This window comes from Podarcis vaucheri (assembly GCF_965113315.1).
Source record: "Podarcis vaucheri genome assembly, chromosome: 11".
In the NCBI taxonomy this organism is placed as follows: Eukaryota; Metazoa; Chordata; class Lepidosauria; order Squamata; family Lacertidae; genus Podarcis; species Podarcis vaucheri.
In genome coordinates this window covers 44750948-44770265 of record NC_138749.1, presented here as the reverse complement: position 1 = coordinate 44770265, position 19318 = coordinate 44750948, and the positions used below count along the sequence as shown (strand labels likewise).

Here is a 19318-nt window from a genome sequence, read left to right as displayed (position 1 = left end):
GAGAGAGAGAATCCCAGGAGCTGCGCGTGCCGCCGCCGCCGCCGCCTCTGCTGCTGGTGGCGCTGCCAGCCACGGGGGCGCGCGCTTCTCCTCTTCCCTCCTCCTCCTCCTCCTTTTCCTCTTCTCCGCCCGGGGGGATTCCTCCTCCACCTGCCACCGCCAGACACTCACTGCAGTGGCAGCCCCGGCGGGAGGAGGGGGGGGGCTGTCACCAGCACCACCCGCTGCTGTTGCTGCTGCTGCTGCTGCAAGAATTGCTCCAGGCAGGTAAGGGTTATTTCTCTCCCCCCCAATCCCATCCCCTCCCCTCCTTCAAACTCCCCTTAATCTGGATTGCTCCAGGGCTTTCCCCTATGAACGAAACCCACTCTACCGTCCCCAGCCCCGAAAAAAACGAGGCTGTGCTCTCGCAGCTCATCCCTTAACACCCCCAGCTCCGAATTAAAATAAAATAAGGCCATTGGTAGCCTTATTGTGTCTGGACGTGCAGCACAGGAGTTCCCCGGGGTGGTTCCGCTCGTGTGGATGTGACGTGCATGTAAGGCACTGGGCGAGGCTTTCCATTTGACTACGGATTCCCTAACGTTTCTAAAATTGCCCCCGACGGGGCCTCCTGCTCGCTGTATCAGGAGACCAGATAGGTTTAATTCGGATTTAATTCGGATCTCATGGGGGTTTGGGGGGAATCTAAGCCTTGGGCATGGAACGCAAACAGGTCTCCCGGGTGATGTAACTGGGGGTTACCTCTAGCGGGGAGAAAGATGCGTGCATTGGGATGGGCGGGCGGGTGGCAATCCTCGAAGCACCTACGATGTATGTAATTTGAGAGCAGGAAAATGCAACGATGGTAGTAGTGGTAATAATAATAATAACCATAATAGCATCCGCAATAACAGCAACAACAACAGCAAGATCCCTGTCCTCAAGGCATTTGCTCCGAGTCCCATAGAGATTAGAGCAACACAACAACAGGAAAATCCAGTGCTCAAAGCCCTTGCTCCGGAGTAGCCCCATTGAAAAGCATAGAACGAGTCCGGAGTAAGAGCTGTGCAGCTTGCGGGGAGAGGGAGGGAGGGGGGAGACTGCGGAGGAAGCTTCCGACGAGGATTCCCGGCTCTGAACAAAGGGAAATCCCGGAATGCCAGTGTGAAAGGCGGTGCTCGCGCTCATTCGCGAGAGGAGGCAGGGAAACGCTTTCCCATTGAAGGAGACGGAAGCGCCCGGGGGGGAGAGAGAGAGGTGGGTGGGAGGGAGGGAGGGATTCTTTTAACCCCTTCGGGGGCCTCCCCCGCACCCCATGTCTCCTCCGCGCCGGAGGGCGAGAGGGCGGCGGCCGGCGACCTTTCCCAGCAGCTGTCGCTTGGTGCTGGTGGGGAGTTGGCTGAGCCGCAGCCGCTTCCAGCGGGGCTGGGCCTTGGCGCGGGGAAGCCCTGGCAGGCGCGGGCGGAGGGAGGGGAGCCGCCTGCTTGGCTGGGGGCGGGGGTTTCCCCCGACCTCGCGAGCGCCTCGCTTGCTCGCGCACATTTACGCTTCTTCCGAAACATGCCGAGCGGCGTCCGGCTGCTGCCGCCTCCCGTTGCTGGCTTCGGCTGCGCTTGAGGGGCGGGCGGGGGGGGGGGGGATCGGAGGGTCCGCCCCTGCGAGGGAGAGAGAGGAGCAACTCGGAGCCGCTGGGAGCTGTCCAGCCCGGGCCAATCCCTCTCCGTGCGACGGCTTTCCTTTCTGGAGCCTCCAGCAGCGGGGTTTTCTGCAAGACAGAAACACACACCAGTAATCCAGCCCGGCTGCTCGCTTAGCGCCTTCCTCCGCTCCGTCTTTTCTGCTTCTGAAAGCCCCACGGGCGTGAGGCTGTTCCTAAAACAATCCCATCTAGAACTAGCCATATAGCCAAACCCATATAGCACGCAGGGAAATACCGTAGAAATATAGGCGTACAAATCTACCGCTCATTCCAAGCCTTCCTTTATTTTAAAGAAGCGCAGTCCAGTTGCAGATGCTTCCAACTTCCCTCTCCCAGACCTTTTTCTAGCCCAGGATCGAAAGCCAGCTGAAAAACCGCACTGTAAATCCTGCAGTGCAAAACCTCTTTGTGCAGAGAGAGGCGTGTTGTGACCACAGTTAGGCAGCAAAAAGGACTAATTTTGATCGATCCAGATGTTTGCATTTTATATTTGCATAGCTTGTGGCAATCTTCTTTAAATAATATTGTTGTTGTCAGCCTTTGGCCCTGAATTGGGTTATAAAACCGAAATAAATAAATTAAACAGCCTCTATTTAATCTGAAGATATTTGTGCAGATAAGGCGTACAGTTCGCTCTTGTTCACCAGGAGCTCTTTAGTCTAGCGAGCCAAAAGAAAGGCATTCCCTTTTAAATTACCGGATATTTTTGACTCCGTTCCATTGTATACACCAGTGCTGTAACAATTAGAGACAACCATGGTGTATATACCATTCAGTGTTTCCATGATCATCTGCAGTGCACGATTAAAAGCTTATATAGCCTGCAGTTGCTTGTAGTGCTTACAATTCACAAAATGTTCCTGCATTTCTCTGAATCTGAGCCAATATGGTTCCAAGCAGCCATATAGTCAGACAACCCAAGCTGTGAACATCTAGTCCTTGGAATTTAATGCAAACTAAACATGGGAGACCAAGATTCAATATAAGTTCAAGGTTCTTAATAAGTACAGGTTTCTTTCATGCGTGAATACTTGTTGACGGTACCTGTTTGTCTCTGCTTTTTGGTGCGTCTCACATGATATGCTGATTAATATGAAGTGAAAAAGCCACAAGAGTAGGGTCCAGAGACCCATTTATCAATTATTTTAGAAATAACAAAGATGAAAATATTTGGTGAGGTTGTCGTGTGGACAAATTGTTCAAGGTTCCTTCCCATTTCATTCATTTTTCCACAAACATATCTTTAGAAAGATTAAATATTCTGGCCCTTGTGTGTTTGTGTGTTTTAAAACTATTAATATTTTATTGGGAACTAAAACTTGAGAGACAGAAAAACCATCCATCAATAGCAGTTTTGTAGTTTCTTTTTTAAAAAACCTACCTTGTGACTTTTACCAAACGTTTAAGAAGATTCATGTGGCAGGGACACTCCTTAGGGGTCAGCAAAAGCCAAACAGTGAAACAGGATCACTGTCATTAAGTAATTGAATTTCTGACTTGGATCCAGTTTCCTGAAATTCTATTCTGCAGCAACCCTAAAGTTGATCACCTGCTACCATTTTGTCTTTTTTCCAGTGCCTTCAAGTAAATAATTAATTTTAACACATCCCAAAGAGAATACAATGGGTGTGCCGGACAAATTCTCTTTTGTTTCTTTTTATTTACAGAAAGGAAGCCAAAAATCGATTCACGTACAACAGCTATGCTGTTCTGAGTACCATTATTAAACCAGCAATCATATTGTCATTATAGAACCTTGCTTTGAATTTAAAAAAAAATTAAAATGTACAGGAACACCTTACTTAGACGGAAGCATCTGCAAATCCCAGTTAATCCAGAAAAATAAATATACATGGAAGCCATGTTTTGGTAAACTAAATTCTTCTCTGGGAATTTATGACATGGTCAGTTGTATCCTGATCAGTATTTAGGCTTTGTTGAGAATGAGCCAAGCTATTTTTCTCATCCAGATTTTGTACTGTTGAAAGCAGTGTCACTGTAGATTATAAATAACATGTTGCAACATGTTGATGTTGCAAGATTATTGTAATAGCATGAAAATCAGGGTTATTATACTTATCCTTAGAACATTTAAACGGATTTTTATAATCTAGGATATTGTAGTGATTTACAGAAGAAATCACAGTCTGCTAGGTTAATAATCTGGGTTTGCTAGATTAATAAGTATGCTTATTTTTTGTTTGAATATGTCTTTCTCTCTTATGTTAACAATCTACTAAGGCTACACTCAAAATCACACTTTCTTATAGGTGATTCTCCTGAACTCTGTGAGACATATTTCCAAGTAAATGTTCATATGCTGCATTATTGCATGTTAAATGTTATGTGTAGACAGTTATAATAATTTAGGTTTATTTGATTAGGTCAAGCACCTTGTACACTTAGTGGAAGGGATTTTATTTACTTTACTTTAAAATAGCACTTTTTAATAAAAATAATAATCCTATACCCATCAAAGCAAAATAATTAAAAACGTCCTTGTTTTGACTGCATTCTGAAGTGATCTGTATCTCATAGTAGTTCACAAAGTCCAAGCTGAGAATATGCTTGAAATCCTGAAATGCACAATGTATAGTTCTACATTGAAAGAGCAATTTGTAACATTGACAACAGGATCAATGCTATAGGACACAACTCATGAAAGGATCAATACACTCTTGATTTTGTTATGTTCTACTATATGCTTCTATTTTATATTTGATGTTGCGCTAAGTTCCCTGTTTTACGTTTTAATCATTTTTAGATGTTGGATGTTTTATTCCAACTTGGATGTGTAACTGAGTGTTCTTTACTGATTGGATTTTTTAGCAGATGCAGTGATCCTATATTTGCATCTATGCTATTCCTTATTAATTAATCTAGCTTCGAAAGGCAAACATTCTGTTGTACATTGCATTCTGTTGTACATATAAAACTTGATGGGTTTCCCAAGCAAGTCTCAAATGCAGCCGCAACTGCGTCCCATGTGTTCTCTATTAGCATTGAATGCATTCAAATTTGAATAAATTATTTTTGTTTCTAGCTTCTGGAATATCTTATTACTACATGAAGTCCCATTGAACTCCATGGAGCTTACTTCTGAGTAGGCATAAAAAGGTACCCCTGCCCATATGGGCCAGTCTTGCCAGACTCTAGGGTTGTGCGCCCATCTCACTTAAGAGGCCGGGGGCCAGCGCTGTCCGGAGACACTTCCAGGTCACGTGGCCAGCGTGACGAAGCTGCTCTGGCGAACCGGCACCAGAGCAGCACACGGAAACGCCGTTTACCTTCCCGCCAGTAAGCGGTCCCTATTTATCTACTTGCACCCGGGGGTGCTTTCAAACTGCTAGGTGGGCAGGCGCTGGGACCGAGCAACGGGAGCGCACCCCGCCGCGGGGATTCAAACCGCTGACCTTTTGATCGGCAAGCCCTAGGCGCTGAGGCTTTTACCCACATTGAACTCCATGGAGCTTACTTCTGAGTAGGCATACATAGGATTGTTCTATAAGCCAACGGACAGTGAATGGATTGTAACAACATTTAACACAAGAAATCATTCCAATCCCAACAGCATTAATAGAAATCTTCAATCAAAGTATTTAAGTGGTTTCATTTCTATAGTTCTTGGTTCAGCTCCAGAGAGCCATGGAAATAGTATATTGTGAGCTATGCATCTGAAACGGCACCTTCCGTCTTACACATGCATGCACAAAGACACACATGTGATAATAAAACGGAAGAGAAGTTCCAAATTAATTTGTGCTGTTGTGCACTGGTCTACTATCCAAAGGAGGAAAGTGGGTAATTAATAAGAATAGTATCCAGTCATCATCTTGAAGGGGACTGGTTCCTAATTAGCTAAGTACTGTGGATGCTCTGTTTTTCAAAGCCAAGCCTTGGACCCACTGCTTTTGAAGATTTTGATGTCTCTATAGTAGTTTTAGTTATGTGAATGGTTGCACAGACCCGCTAGAGTTTGTGGACCACCAATTGGGAACCACTGTTCTAGGGTACTTTTTTATACATTTTCAGAGAATGGTGATTTAATATCTTTTGTTGAAAGATATTAAAAGCATAGGTAGGGTCTACAACACATCTGTGACAAAAGATGCAGAATCGTAAAGCATAATTGCAAAGTTTTTCTGAAGATGAAATGGCTGATACTTGCCAATGTTCTTCTTCCAGCTGCAGTCCCTGAGTCTCCTTTTTTATTCTTTTTAAAGCAGGGAGAATGTTGCATGCATGCAGTGTCTATTTAGGCTCCATAGGTGACAATCATCCAACAGTGTAGCCTGTAACTTGCTGTTTATAGGCTTGGAATATATGTCTCCTAAAATATATACACACAGAGCAGCTAGCTGCTCCAAAATTCCTGCTTTTCAAAAAACAACAACAAAAAAGGCTTTCTAATATTTCTAAACTAATAACCGTGGACTCTAGACAAATTAAGAAAAATCATTTTGAAGGTAAAAACCAGGGCCCAAATGAAAGTCTGGCATACCAGTCAGTGCATCCTCTGCGAATAATACCACTAGTAATACTATTATTTGCCACAGTAGCAAACATAAGACAACTTTACTTTCTAGTCCATATCTGTCTAGTATACATTCCCAGTACAGTAAATATCCAGTGGCAGCCGCATGCATAAAACAAAGCTGCCTCCTTGAATGACATGGGTGAGATCAACTTGTGAACTGTGACTGAACATATCTTCCAATGTGATCAGCTGCTTTCTAACCTTTCAGCCCTTATCATAAGAGGAAACTTGTACAACACCTTTCAACAGTGTGCCAGGAAATGAAAATCTATAACTTTATTTCAGACAAAGAGCAATTGATTCAATAGAGGCCTTGGCTTTCTGGGTCATTAATAGACTGTAATTTTCAGCTAGTCAATATATTTTCAGTTTTGCATTTACACGGCCAAGCGAAGGTGTTTTCTCTCTCTCTGCCCTATGCAAAGGCAGCAAGGGCACCGCCATGCACAAACTCAGAATGTGTCTAGTCTTCCTGAGATATTTCTAAAAGTCTAAGGTACACACTCAGCATATTCAGGATTGGGCACAAAACTAGATTGTGTCTAATAGGATGACATCCCCTTGCGGAAACTGAAAAGGTTTGGGAGACCATATGGGAATCCAGTATATGCTGCCTTGAGTTACATGATGGAAGAAAGGTGGATATAAGTAGGGGTGGGCTATTTCTTTCTATTTCTCATTTTTCCCTTCTGAAATTCAGTGTGCTCCATCTTTGCATCAGTTTGTGATTTATTTTTTTCAAAAAAAGGATCTGCTTGAAAATTCACATGCAATTTCGTGCAAATTTATCCCAATATATGCATTTATTTTATTTTATTTTTTGCAAGCAATCTTCACTACCGTAATACATCTTTGGATGCTATTTTCATGAATACATGTGTTTTTCTCTCTCCTAGTAAACATTTTTTGTGTCTTTTTTTGTTGAAGAAGTGCATTGCAAAATTTTAAGAAATGCAAGATTCGAAGGGAAGTTGTGTTTCAGTTCATGTATTGCTTGGGGCATCGTGTGAATTTGGTAGGCTTGCATGTGAACCGAACCAAATTTCTCCCACATCCCAGACATAAGTGTACCAAATAAATAAAATATATTGGACCAACTAGTCATCTGGAAGCATTCCTGCATATATTCTTTTTCAGGTTGAGGTGTCTAGAGCAAAAGGAAATTCATGTGGCACTCTTAGGCTAATATTAACGTATCGCCTCCTGCTTTTTGGAGCAAAGAAACGGGGCTGCAAGTGACCCGATATTAGTAATAATATAGCTAGATATTGTTGAATTGGGCTGGGAAAATATTTCAAGTTCCCAGAGCAAGCCCTGAACAGAATTGAGAAAAAATGTATATAAATTCTTAGATGCCATCATCATATTTCAGAAGCTGCAGCAACGAGGTCATTGGCATATTTCCATTCCTGGCTGAAAGGATTAAATTACAAAAGGTCCTCTAAAGGTAATGCAGTAAATAAGAAATGCCTTTGAAACCATACCAACTGAGATTACAGCGTGCTTGCATTTCCAGAGCCATTTGGTTTTCAAAGAATCACAGCGAAATATATTAGCCACTATGTAACAAATTTAAGTATAATTTGGGACTTGAAATAAAAGCATTTCACAGTGGTCAGCACACTTGGTGTTGAGTTCCATTAGTACAAAGTTTGACCTCGCAAATATGTGGAGACTGTCAATAACACACTTATACCTTGCATGTGGGACATCTTTCTATTCTATCTGAGGTTGCACTGGCACTGATAAACAGAGGAAAACAGCCTTCTCGACTTCTTTGTGTGTAGTGGAAAATTTTGAAGTAATAATGAGGGCCCTCATAGTCACTTCTAAGGAGAGTAAAAATGCACACAGCTGCGTGGATCCCTATATACATGTACAGGGTCAGTCTTTTAAAAGAGGCCCCGTGAAACATGTGTTTTCTGTATCCACGGGGCCTCTTTTAAAGGGCTCACCCTGTATACATGCACCCTCCAAAGAGCAGAATAACACCCAATTTATTAGAATAAGCTGGCAGTCCTTAGGAAATATTTATATATATATAGAATGTATTCAACTTGAAAAACACCCTGAGCTTCAAGAAAAGCTATTCAGCCAAACGAAATTGTTCAATCAGAAACACAAACCCTCTTTCAATGAAACGTTACCATGTAAACTGCTAGCAATGAGCAGGAGCCCCATGAAAGGAAAGTAATTTCCAGTCTCTGCTTGATTTCCCCCCCCCCTCATCCATTGACTTCCTCCATGCTAAACTGTCGGAAACATCTGTAAAACCTGAAAGCTTCACCATCACCTCATTCCTTTGTGAAGCCATGGAGAGTCTGTCAGTAGCACAGGCACTCTGGCGAAAAGGCCTGGAGCTGAACTCTCCAGTCTTCGCCCTCCACTTCACCACTGCTTGTTATCATGGGTCGTCTTCAGCGTGCTGCTAAGGACATAGTTCCATTGGTGCAAGTGCTTCTGCTTGCCCGACAGAGCAATCTTCCCCCTCCTTTCTCCATGCATTGTTCTGGGGGTTTCTCCCGACCCTCCAGAGCAGATTTAGGAAGGGCATGTGGAGAGGAGGGGAGGCCTGTTGCGCCAGCAGGAATCCTTGCACTGACTTTCCTTCGCGCAACAATTCGTTCTGTATAAAAAGCCTGCACTATTCAATCTAGTTACTTGACACAAGTTCCAGTGACATCAGTAGTGCATCTCAAGACTCAGTGGACTTAAGCATGTTTAAGCTGTTAAAAGGGTTTGAAAGTTTGGCTAGTGTACATGTGATTACATTTTTAGTCTTCAACTGCTGCACTAAATCTGTGGTTGTATATCAGTGCATATGCATCTGCTTTGGCAGATTCAAGCCTCCACAAACCCCACTGAACCTGAAACTTTCAGTGATACAACACTGCTATATGTATGTGGTTTGGAATGTTTTTATTCAAGGAGAAATAAGCTGTGTAGCTGCATTTGATGAGAATAAAACCCCATACTGAGGCTAAACCCATTGAAATCTGCAGAACTAAGTTGATTAATTACAATCTGTCTACTCAGGATCCCCCAGTCTATTTACTTTTTTTTCAGTCTTGTCTCTTTCTCTCTTTTTCTTGCTTTTGATTCAGACTTTCTCCTTTCTTTCATAGTAGCGATATGGGAACTAGGCATATACTCTCTCCCTGTACGGTTAAAAAGAAGGGAAATATTTGGGGATGGGGACTGCTGCATGAAATTTCCATGAAATATACTGTCCTCACAGTGCAAAGTAGAATTATTTGGAAAGTGGTATCCAAACAATATTGGTGCTTTGTCCTTGTAATTGTTTGTAAAAAAAATTATTATACTGTATTAAAGATCAAATATTTAAATATACGTTCAGACCTTATTTAGAAATAGGTATATGGAGCTAAGTAATGGGTTATTAGGCAAGATAGTGAACTTGCTTGAATGCATGCCTCTTTTCAGTTTCCCTGTGTATGTTAACTTAATAAAAATAGCTGGTCTACATTATCCTAAACATTCCTAGATCGACAGATTTTAGGGGGGTGGGAATCGGGGTTCAGCCATTTCTATCACAGCTGCTGGTTGTTTTGAGGTTTATTTTTTAAAAAAACAAACTTTTAGACATATTTCCCCCTTCAAATGCAATGTATGAAACCACCAGCTTTTTGTTTTGGGTGTGAAGATTGCTTCATCAAATCCTTTCTGCATTAAATCTGAGATTTTGGATTGCATAAGATTGCAGGTAGAACAGAGTATTCGAGTTGTTATACTCTATTTATATACCAAAAGGCAACTTCAGCACAAGGCAGTGTTGCCATTAAATAATGAATTGATATATTCCATCTCATCCTGTCTCTTGGTTGTCAGTTCTCCATAAAATTATTTGGAAGAACAAAGCCTGCAGTGTTCTGTATAAGAGATGCAGCTGCTACATGATTGCCAGTTTAGAAGTATTTTCCAGCATTTGCTTGGGCTCATTACTAATTCAATGGAGTCACTTTAGCTCTGGCAAGTTCTCGGTTCCATGGTTCAAGAAGAAAATAGTTTCTGAATAATAGGTGGCACCATACCAACTCCCGAATTTAAAAAGGTTAGATTTTAGTGCTTGAAATATAAATATAAAGGTTCACTGTAGGCTTAATGGAACATTTTCTACAGCCCATGTTTAAAAGGTTCAGCTAAATTTATCCATAGGAAGCGGGAAAAATGCCTACGTGATCCTCTCTCTTGCCTACCCGAATATGATTTTTAAAGCTTCTAAGGGAAAATGCTTTTTATACAAAGGAAAGGAATTCATATAATCAAAAGGAAAAACAGTGGTGTTCTTCCTTAATCCCAGTTGCCTGTGCTTATTAAAGGTAGTGATTTAATCCCACCCTCTTTATTAATTTTATATGTTGAGATTTATTTATTGAAATGTAGAGCACGGGAATGCTTTTTAACCACAATGCACTTATTCAAAAAGCTCACCACATAATATATTTCATCTCTATAGCTTACTATTTAATCAATGCTATCATAAATTCCAGTGGAAAGGGAAACACCATATGAAGAGACAAGTTTCTCAGTATAATAAGAACATGACAGTAATTTATTGAAGCGCTAAGCTATCAGTACAGCGCAATACTAAGGACATGCAGGTGTTATGTCATCGGATGCTAAAATATTGCACATCCTTTTTATGCATTTGTTGCATCTATGAATAAATATTTACGTATGGCTGCATTTCCTTTCACTAGTTTTTAAATGTTTGCATGGATTTTATTTTGATTTGGAAGAAAGCATGCCTATGGGATTCAATTCAGTAAATGATCATTAGTAAGATAAATAAGGCTAAATATTCCCATTTTTATTTATGCATTTGTGGAGAAGTTTAGAATAGGAGCAGTAATGTATATACTCAAATACGCCTTGTTTAAATTTGTTCTTGTTTAAATTTGTTCCCCATGTTAACTGTATCAGGACGCAACCACTCCTTTTGCTTCACTTCAATATGTCTAGTTTGTCCAAATATGAAGCTGTCTTTACAGAGGCTAGCTTTTTTATTGATTTATAATTGGCCAATATAAACAACTCCTTTATTAATCTGAAAACGCAAGTTTTCAGATCATTAGCTGCCATATAACATAAATTATTGATTTGTATAAAACCAATTTAAAACATTTTTCCTACTGTTTCCCCTAAATAGCCTTCCAGGCAGGTTTCAGCACAAATTAAAACAATATAAAACAACAACAATAAATAATTCACAACCAACCAAACCAAAAGCTGATTAAATAATAGCAAATAATCAACAGTACAGCAAGTGATAAAAAACTTTTTTTTCACAATTGATACTCGTTCTTTAAGAAGCTCAGGCAAATAGGAAATAATTCACATATTTAAAAGATGGCTGTGTGCCTGGGGAGGAAATTCCAGGGCTGGGGAGGTGGGCACCACAGAAAATGTTCGCTCTTGAGTTGCTTCACTTCTTAAGGCAAGGGTATGCAGAGAAGGATACTAAATGAATACTTTTAAATTGTATCCAATGCACATTCAAAGTACATGCCCACCAAAAAACCCTATATAGTTAGTTAATGTACTAGGTGATTTTTACTGTAGCAACAAAGTCCTGAACTGCCCACAACGAGACAGCCTTGGCATGGATGCTGAAGGATATAACCCATGGGTAGGCAAACTAAGGCCCAGGGGCCGAATCCAGCCCAATCGCCTTCTAAATCCGGCCCGTGGATGGCCCAGGAATCAGCGTGTTTTTACATGAGTAGAATGTGTCCTTTTATTTAAAATGCATCTCTGGGTTATTTGTGGGGCCTGCCTGGTGTTTTTACATGAGTAAAATGTGTGCTTTTATTTAAAATGCATCGCTGGGTTATTTGTGGGGCATAGGAATTCATACATTTCCCCCCCCCCCAATATATATTCCGGGCCCCTACAAGGTCTGAGGGACAGTGGATCAGCCCCCTGCTGAAAAAGTTTGCTGACCCCTGATATAATCCTTGTTACTTGTCTGAGACTAATTTGGTTATCTTAGGCATCACTGTTATTAGAACTACTGCATGCTACTAATATATTTATCGGCAAGTGAGAAACAAGAGGTGGACCTGTCCATTTGTTCCCTAATATCAGCCATATTTCTCAAAGCAATTATAAACACTTAGGCAGCTGTGAAGCAACTACTACCTCCAACGCCCTGCCATTTGCACTGGTCAGGGCTAAAGATGGGGCAGGGGAGGTATTTCAGCTTATTTTTGTGCACCGGCTACAGGCTAGCACATCAGAAAGACCTACATCAGGCCCCTCTTGGGCTGCTGGACTCACTTAGGAGCCAACAGAGGCGTGTCCTGTCCAGCTCTGACTCCAACCCACCTCTGTTCTGCCCTATTTCAGGGCTTTATCCTGGCTAATCCCTGTGGGAACCTATATATGCTTTCAGCGGTGGTAGAGTCTTTGACCTCAGCAGCGGAGATCCACAGAAGGACGTCTGCATTTAATCCCCAATCATTTTTAAAGAACTGTGATTCTGAAACATGGTACATTACAAAACAAGATGAACCGATTTTTTCCCAAGGTCCCCTAAACTTAATGCATACACTTTCTTTAGAAATAACACATAATTGCTACTAGTGCGGTGACACTCGTCAAAATGAAAACATTAACAAAAACAGCTTTAGAGGAAAAGCTAATAGAGGTCTGTTTTGGGGTGGGAGGAGGAGATCGACGAAATTTGTTGGAAAAATAAAACAAAGTTGAAGAGAAAAGAGATGTCCATCTTTCCTTGCATTCTGAGCAAGTTTAAAAACTTTTAATTAATTCAAAGGGGGTTAAAACACATGGTCAGAAACAACCCAGAGGAAGCAAAGCCGACAGCAAGAATAGGTAGAGGCAAGGGTGAGACGGGGAAATCATGGGTGGAGTTTAACCAGCATCTTCACCGGGTGGAGCACTCCCAAAAGGACATAGTGAAGCGCTCCCCTATTTAGACTGTGCTGAGACATAACTCTAAGTTATAATTGGCTTTAGCTTTGGTTCACTGAAGAATTCAAGAGCCTACTTGTATTTTAAAGAAACCATAGTTTGTTTGTTTTTTGCCACAAATGACCCCAAAGTTGTTGACATAAAAATAAATAAAACAATCTCATTACAAATCACAGAACACAATTAAGATAGCAGTAGAATAACAGCCAAAGATTAAAAGTATCAGCATTATTGATAATAAAACCACAAAACCAGCGTGATAAAAGAAAACTAGTCTCAGAAACACTCAAACCATAGCCACCAAGAGTAAAGTAAGTTTCTTTTGAACTCCCAACAAACGAACATCCATGCCTTCAGAAGGAAGGCAGTGTTCCAGAATTTGGGCACTACTACCATACCAAAGCCATTTGTTTCTTTCTTTTTTAGAAGTTGACTTGAATTAAGCCAGGGTAAAAGAACCAACCACAATTGATGCAAGCTGTAGGTCAAAAACCAGCTTCTAACCATGTACATTGCTATCCTCAAGCAAATCGCCAATTGTTGGCTGGGGAAGTGGTGAGTGGCAAGATCAGGAAAAAATGTTGTTTTTTGTTGTTGTTTCCTGTTGAGGGACAGGAAGTTGCTTTTTTTAAAAAAACTACATTGGAAATTAAGCAGTTAAAGGGGGCACAGCAGGGGCAGTTATTTTCCTAAGATGCAGGTCATTGTTCACAAGCCTACCTGCTTTATGGTACTATTTTACTGTACAGCTTAGCCAGAGACAAAAATAGAGTGTTTTAGTATTAGTAATGTCTTTGCATCATATCTGGGAGGAAAATGTTATTTTATCCAAGTGTACTATTTCACGCAAAGCACAACACCGTTGACTCAGGATGACTTACTGAAGCTTACTTTAGGTTTTCGTATTGCAAGGAAGACTGAAAATTGCCACCTACATCCATTCCCCTTCTCACAGAAGCATCAATTGCATGTCACTGTCTTTTTCTAAATATTAAATTCTTCAGCTGGCTCTCTTAAAAAAACATTATTGAACTTTACTCTGTCCTTCGCAGAATGCTGCATCCTTCTTAAAGAAGTACTAGTCGTTCTCAGTCATAGCTCAATGGCACCCTGCTTTGAAAACCAAAAGCCTCACATTTTCAGTGGCTGGCATCTGCATTCGGAGGAGTGATGGTGCAGATGATACATATCAAGTCAAGGTTCGCAAAAGGTTTAGGAAGCAGAGGCCAAAGGGAATGTTGAATCCTGAATATTTCCATTCAAAACAGACGTGAAGCTTCATCATTTCTGAACACGCAGTTTGGGGGTTTTCAAACTTTCTCAGTCCTAGGGATAATTCGAAGGCATAAATAAATAAATGTTATACTGCATGTGTTATTCTGAATGAACAGCATTGGCTGCTTATATGCTACCAAGCCTAAGGGTTGCAGGTGGCGCTGTGGTCTAAACCACTGATACTCTTGGACTTGCCAATCGGAAGGTCGGCAGTTCGAATCCCCACAACGGCGTGAGCTCCCGTTGCTCTGTCCCAGCTCCTGCCAACCTAGCAGTTCGAAAGCCCGCCAGAAGTGCAAGTAGATAAATAGGTGGGAAGGGAAACAGTGTTTCCGTGCGCTCTGGTTTCCGTCATTGTGTTCCGTTGTGCCAGAAGAGATTTAGTCATGCTGGCCACATGACCCAGAAAGCTGTCTGTGGACAAACACCAGCTCCCTAGGCCTGAAAGCGAAATAGGGGCTGCAACACCATAGTCAACTTTGACTGGACTTAAGCGTCCAGGGATCCTTTACCTTTTTAGCTTTTTACAACTTGGGGACTGGAGACCTCAGAGAATGCTTGCTCCTCTACAGACCTGCCCACTTGTTAAAATCTTCAAGGGAGGCTGTCTGAACCGATTTTCTTAACTGAGGTCCACTGTATGACAACATAGGGGACCTTCCAGGTGGTGGCACACTAGCTTTGGAAGTTCTTCCTTTTTAAAGATATGATCAGTACCCACTCTTTTAACCTTTCGATGCCAGCTAAAGACCTGGTTGTTCACTCAGGGTTTTGGCAGACCACGGTTTGATGTTTATCGTAGTTGGCTGGTTGTATTTGCCTTGAAGCTTATACTTGTATAATGTATCGAGATTTGTTTTAATTTTTAACCCACTATAAAATCAATTGTAATAGTTCCCAATTCCACAGGCAGCAATGGCAGAAAATAAATTCAATGGGTTTTAATCAACCAAGGTTTGCTCAGGGTAGACCCACTGAAATGATTATGGCAAGTTAGGTCCATTAATTTCTATAGGTCTACTCTGAATTGCATGCCATCTAATTATTTAAGTAATTACACCTGATTTTATAATAAATAATTTTCCCCATTACTAAGAGTTCCTCATATAGACTTGCCCATTAACTATTTAGATGCTTCTGTGCCTGAATAATTCCAGTTTCATTTAATCACCTATAGGCAGCTCTGTGTATTAAACTATCTGTAAACTATTTCAAAATAATGACAACTCCCCAAAACTGATGAAATGGGCTTCTCTGGTTGCCATTGGTAACTAGAAACTGTCCCCAGGTGATCCCAAATTCCTTCATTTTCCCCCAGCAGGAGAAATCTTGCCCTTTAAAAAGTCCTTTGAACATGTTACATTCAGTTCTGACCAGACTAACATCAATTACCATGAAGTTTTGCAAAGCCTTTCCCAAAGGGCTCTTCCATTTGCACCTATCTGTTTGGAGCCTAGACAAGACCCTGTAAACTAGGAGAATTTAACTCCTAAGAAATAAGAATTAAGACCTCAATAGCCAGCCTATGCCCAGTAAATACAGCCTGACTTCATTTACCTTTTCCTTGCCCTGAGGCTGCAGCAGAAGAAAAGTTGTGATGTGGATTTTAATTAGATGCCTACATTTGCAGAAGTTGCAGAATAAGCCTTAAAAGGGAACTACTTTTGTACAGGCTGTATCTGAAAACTAAAGGGTCAAAACAAATACAATACCTTGTGACACAAATGCAATTGTCACAACATATAGAGCGCAACAGGCTGAATGGTAATGTTTGTAATAAAAATGTTTGGTTACTGTACTTCCTAACATACGAATCAAGTCCAGGATGTACACCATATACAATCCTTAAGCAAGGTATATAACCTATACCGGGAACCTTTCCTTAATCTGCATTGGATTTAATTAAATAGGTTATATACCTTGCTCTCATGCTCTGGTTCATGGGGTCACGGAAAGTCAAACACGACTAAGACGACTAAACAACAACAAAACCTTGCTTAAGGATTGTATATCATGTACATCCCGGACTTGATTCGTTTGTTAGGAAGTAACCAAAAGAAAATTGTTACAAACATTACCATCCAGCCTGTTGCGCTCTATATGTTGTGACAATTGTATCTGAAAACTTTGCAGGACCACTTGTGATTACTCCATGGTTTTTTAACAGTATCTTTTTTAAGATACTGTTTTAAAGATTTTTTTTTAATAAAAAGAAGAGTATCTATTTCTGCACACTTTCATGGGCTGAGCTCTAGCAGTGAAACTGTGCTCGTAGAAGGACCAGGCCTGCCTTATTGGCACACATAAAGAAACAATGGGTGCTGACCCAAAATATATTTTATCTCAAGGTTATTCTGGCTCATTCCATTTACAAAATTATTGATAGTCCAGCACACAACCAATTTCAGAAGAAATAGACATTTGAGTCATTCGATGGGATAGCGTCACATCCTTTGACTTAACTGGGTCTAGGCTAGACAGTGAATTATTTTTGAGTACAGCATTATGCAAAGCAATGAATCACAGAATTGTACAGTTGGAAGGAACCCTGAGGGTCTTCTAGTCCATTCTCCTCGTCTTCACTTCTGGAAGAAAGGGGGAGAGGAGAATTATTAGAGGAGAATAATTAGCAATTATTTGCCCAAATGGCTTTCCATCTCCGCCGTATTAAGCAGTTGGTCCCTTACCTTTCTCCCCCTGATCTGGCCACAGTGATCCATGCGACAGCCACCTCCAGGCTTGATTATTGTAACTCGCTCTACGGGGCTGCCCTTGAAGATGACCCAGAAACTCCAGCGGGTGCAGAATGCCGCATTGAGGCTCCTTGCCGTGGGATCACATTCATCCAGTGCTTTACCAGCTGCACTGGCTCCCAGTGGAGTACAGGGTCAGGTTTAAGGTACTGGTTTTGACCTTTAAAGCCCTAAGTGGCCTAGGACCCATGTACCTACGGGACTGTCTCTCTTAGTATGCCCCGCGGAGGACCTTAAGGTCCACAAATGACAACATTTTGGAGGTCCCAGGTTGCAAGGTGGTTAGAATGGTCTCACCTAGGGCCAGGGCCTTTTCAGTACTGGCCCCGACTTGGTGGAACGCTCTGTCACAAGAGACTAGGGCCCTACAGGACTTGACATCTTTTCGCAGGGCCTACAAGACAGAGCTGTTCCGCCTGGCCTTTGGTTTGGACTCAGTCTGACCCTTATGTTTCCCTCTCCTTATGGTCTCGATTTATCAGCTACTTTTAAAATGAAGCTGTATTTTAACCTGTATTTTAAATTGGGTTTTTTTTCTTTTTCCCCTATTATGTTTTTACTGTGATTTTATTGGTGTTAGCCACCCTGAGCCCGGCTCTGGCCGGGGAGGGCGGGGTATAAATAATTTTTATTATTATTATTCTAAGCAATTAAAACAACAAGTTCAAGTCAGGAGATAAGGAGAATACTTTTTGAAACAGGTGTATCTTCAAGAGCCAGCAGAATGCCAATACCAATGTGGCCTCCCATATTTCATCAGGGAGCACATTCTGGAGCACTGGTGCTACCAGTGAAAAAAGGTGCTTCCATGATTTCAGAGAGCAAGATGTGGTCTTACCTAAATCATATTATGTATAATAGGAAGAACATAAATCGGTTAGGCATATTGGTATGTAGAAAAATGAAGGCTTTCCATCATGCGTATTATCAAGCAGCACATGGATTATAAAACGTTTGCATTTTCCAATGTTTGTTAAAATTGTTTAAGTGATTTCTGTGCACACTTAATAGCATGCTAATATAAAACTAATAATGTCTGAATTAAGAATTGTACTTATCATACCTCATTTTTCTGACGTGGTTATTGCTGAAGCAAAACTTCTCATTTTGCACACAAGATTTCTAGCACAAAAGAGAGGCAATGTCAGTGATGGTGGGTTGCAGAAATGTAATCCTTCTCCTATGTATAAGGTCTTTGTGTTTGCTATGTTCTTGGTTTTACTTGGGTGCAAGTTTCATCAAAGACCATCAGTGGCACTGTTTATAGTTAAAAATATTTGTAAGATTAAGACCTTAGTTAGATCAATAGATGGTTGGCTAGATGCATGGATGGATAGATTTGAGTAAGAGCTACCTACTCAAATATAATTCCTTATTATGTATACTACTGAATAATACCGCAATATGATTTCCACTCCTGATTTATATTTTTTTCAGTTCAAAGCCTTAAAAACAGTTTTGTTTTAGATAATATTTTATATGTCATGTAAACAAACATTTATCTGTCATTTTCAAAAAGGATGTTATTTTACTCAAAGTGACACTCTTAAAATTCAAGCATTGCACTGGAGTTTTGGAAAGGCCTTAAATATAGAAAATGGGTTGAAACCTGGTTCTCCAATGAAATGCAAGCACGTTTTTAAATAAAATTTAGAAAGATTTATAGACTATTTAATTCCAAAACTCTCTAAGTATTGACAAAACACAGATAAAATCAGTAGAACCTTTTAAAAATAAATACGTTTAACTAAATTGTATGTCAGTGCAGCAAGTGTCTAAAACTGAGTTTAGCTACTGAAAAACACTCCAATTTCTATGAGTGTCCAGATCATAATGATTGTAGAGGCATATGCATGAATGCAAAGAATAAGAATTTGTGAAGAAAGATATAGAAATATGTCAGAGGCTATAAGGAACGACAGTGCTTTCAAGATAATGCTAGAAATGTATATAAATCTTACCCATATTTATTTAGAAAACAGACCTACATGGAGCAAAAACCTATCCAATGATGATGATGATTAACAATAACAATATTTAAATCGATAACCCACCCTTCATGCTAATGTTTCTAATTGGTTGCAGCAACATTTTTCTTTTCTTTTAAGGACAAAC

General features: G+C 40.9%; 1 protein-coding gene across 2 annotated transcripts in view; it reads right to left on the bottom strand.

Moving 5' to 3' along the window:
• KCNN2 (potassium calcium-activated channel subfamily N member 2) overlaps nucleotides 1-1591 on the bottom strand; it is a 91178-nt gene extending 89587 nt beyond the window's left edge. The window contains exon 1 of one of the 2 annotated variants that reach the window (XM_082191567.1): nucleotides 1523-1591. In XM_082191567.1, the coding sequence (XP_082047693.1) occupies nucleotides 1523-1544 (22 nt within the window). In that variant the 5' untranslated portion in view covers nucleotides 1545-1591. The remainder of the gene's footprint in view (nucleotides 1-1522) is intronic. The other variant, XM_082191566.1, reaches the window with a different exon arrangement.
• Between the last annotated feature and the right edge of the window lie 17727 nt (nucleotides 1592-19318).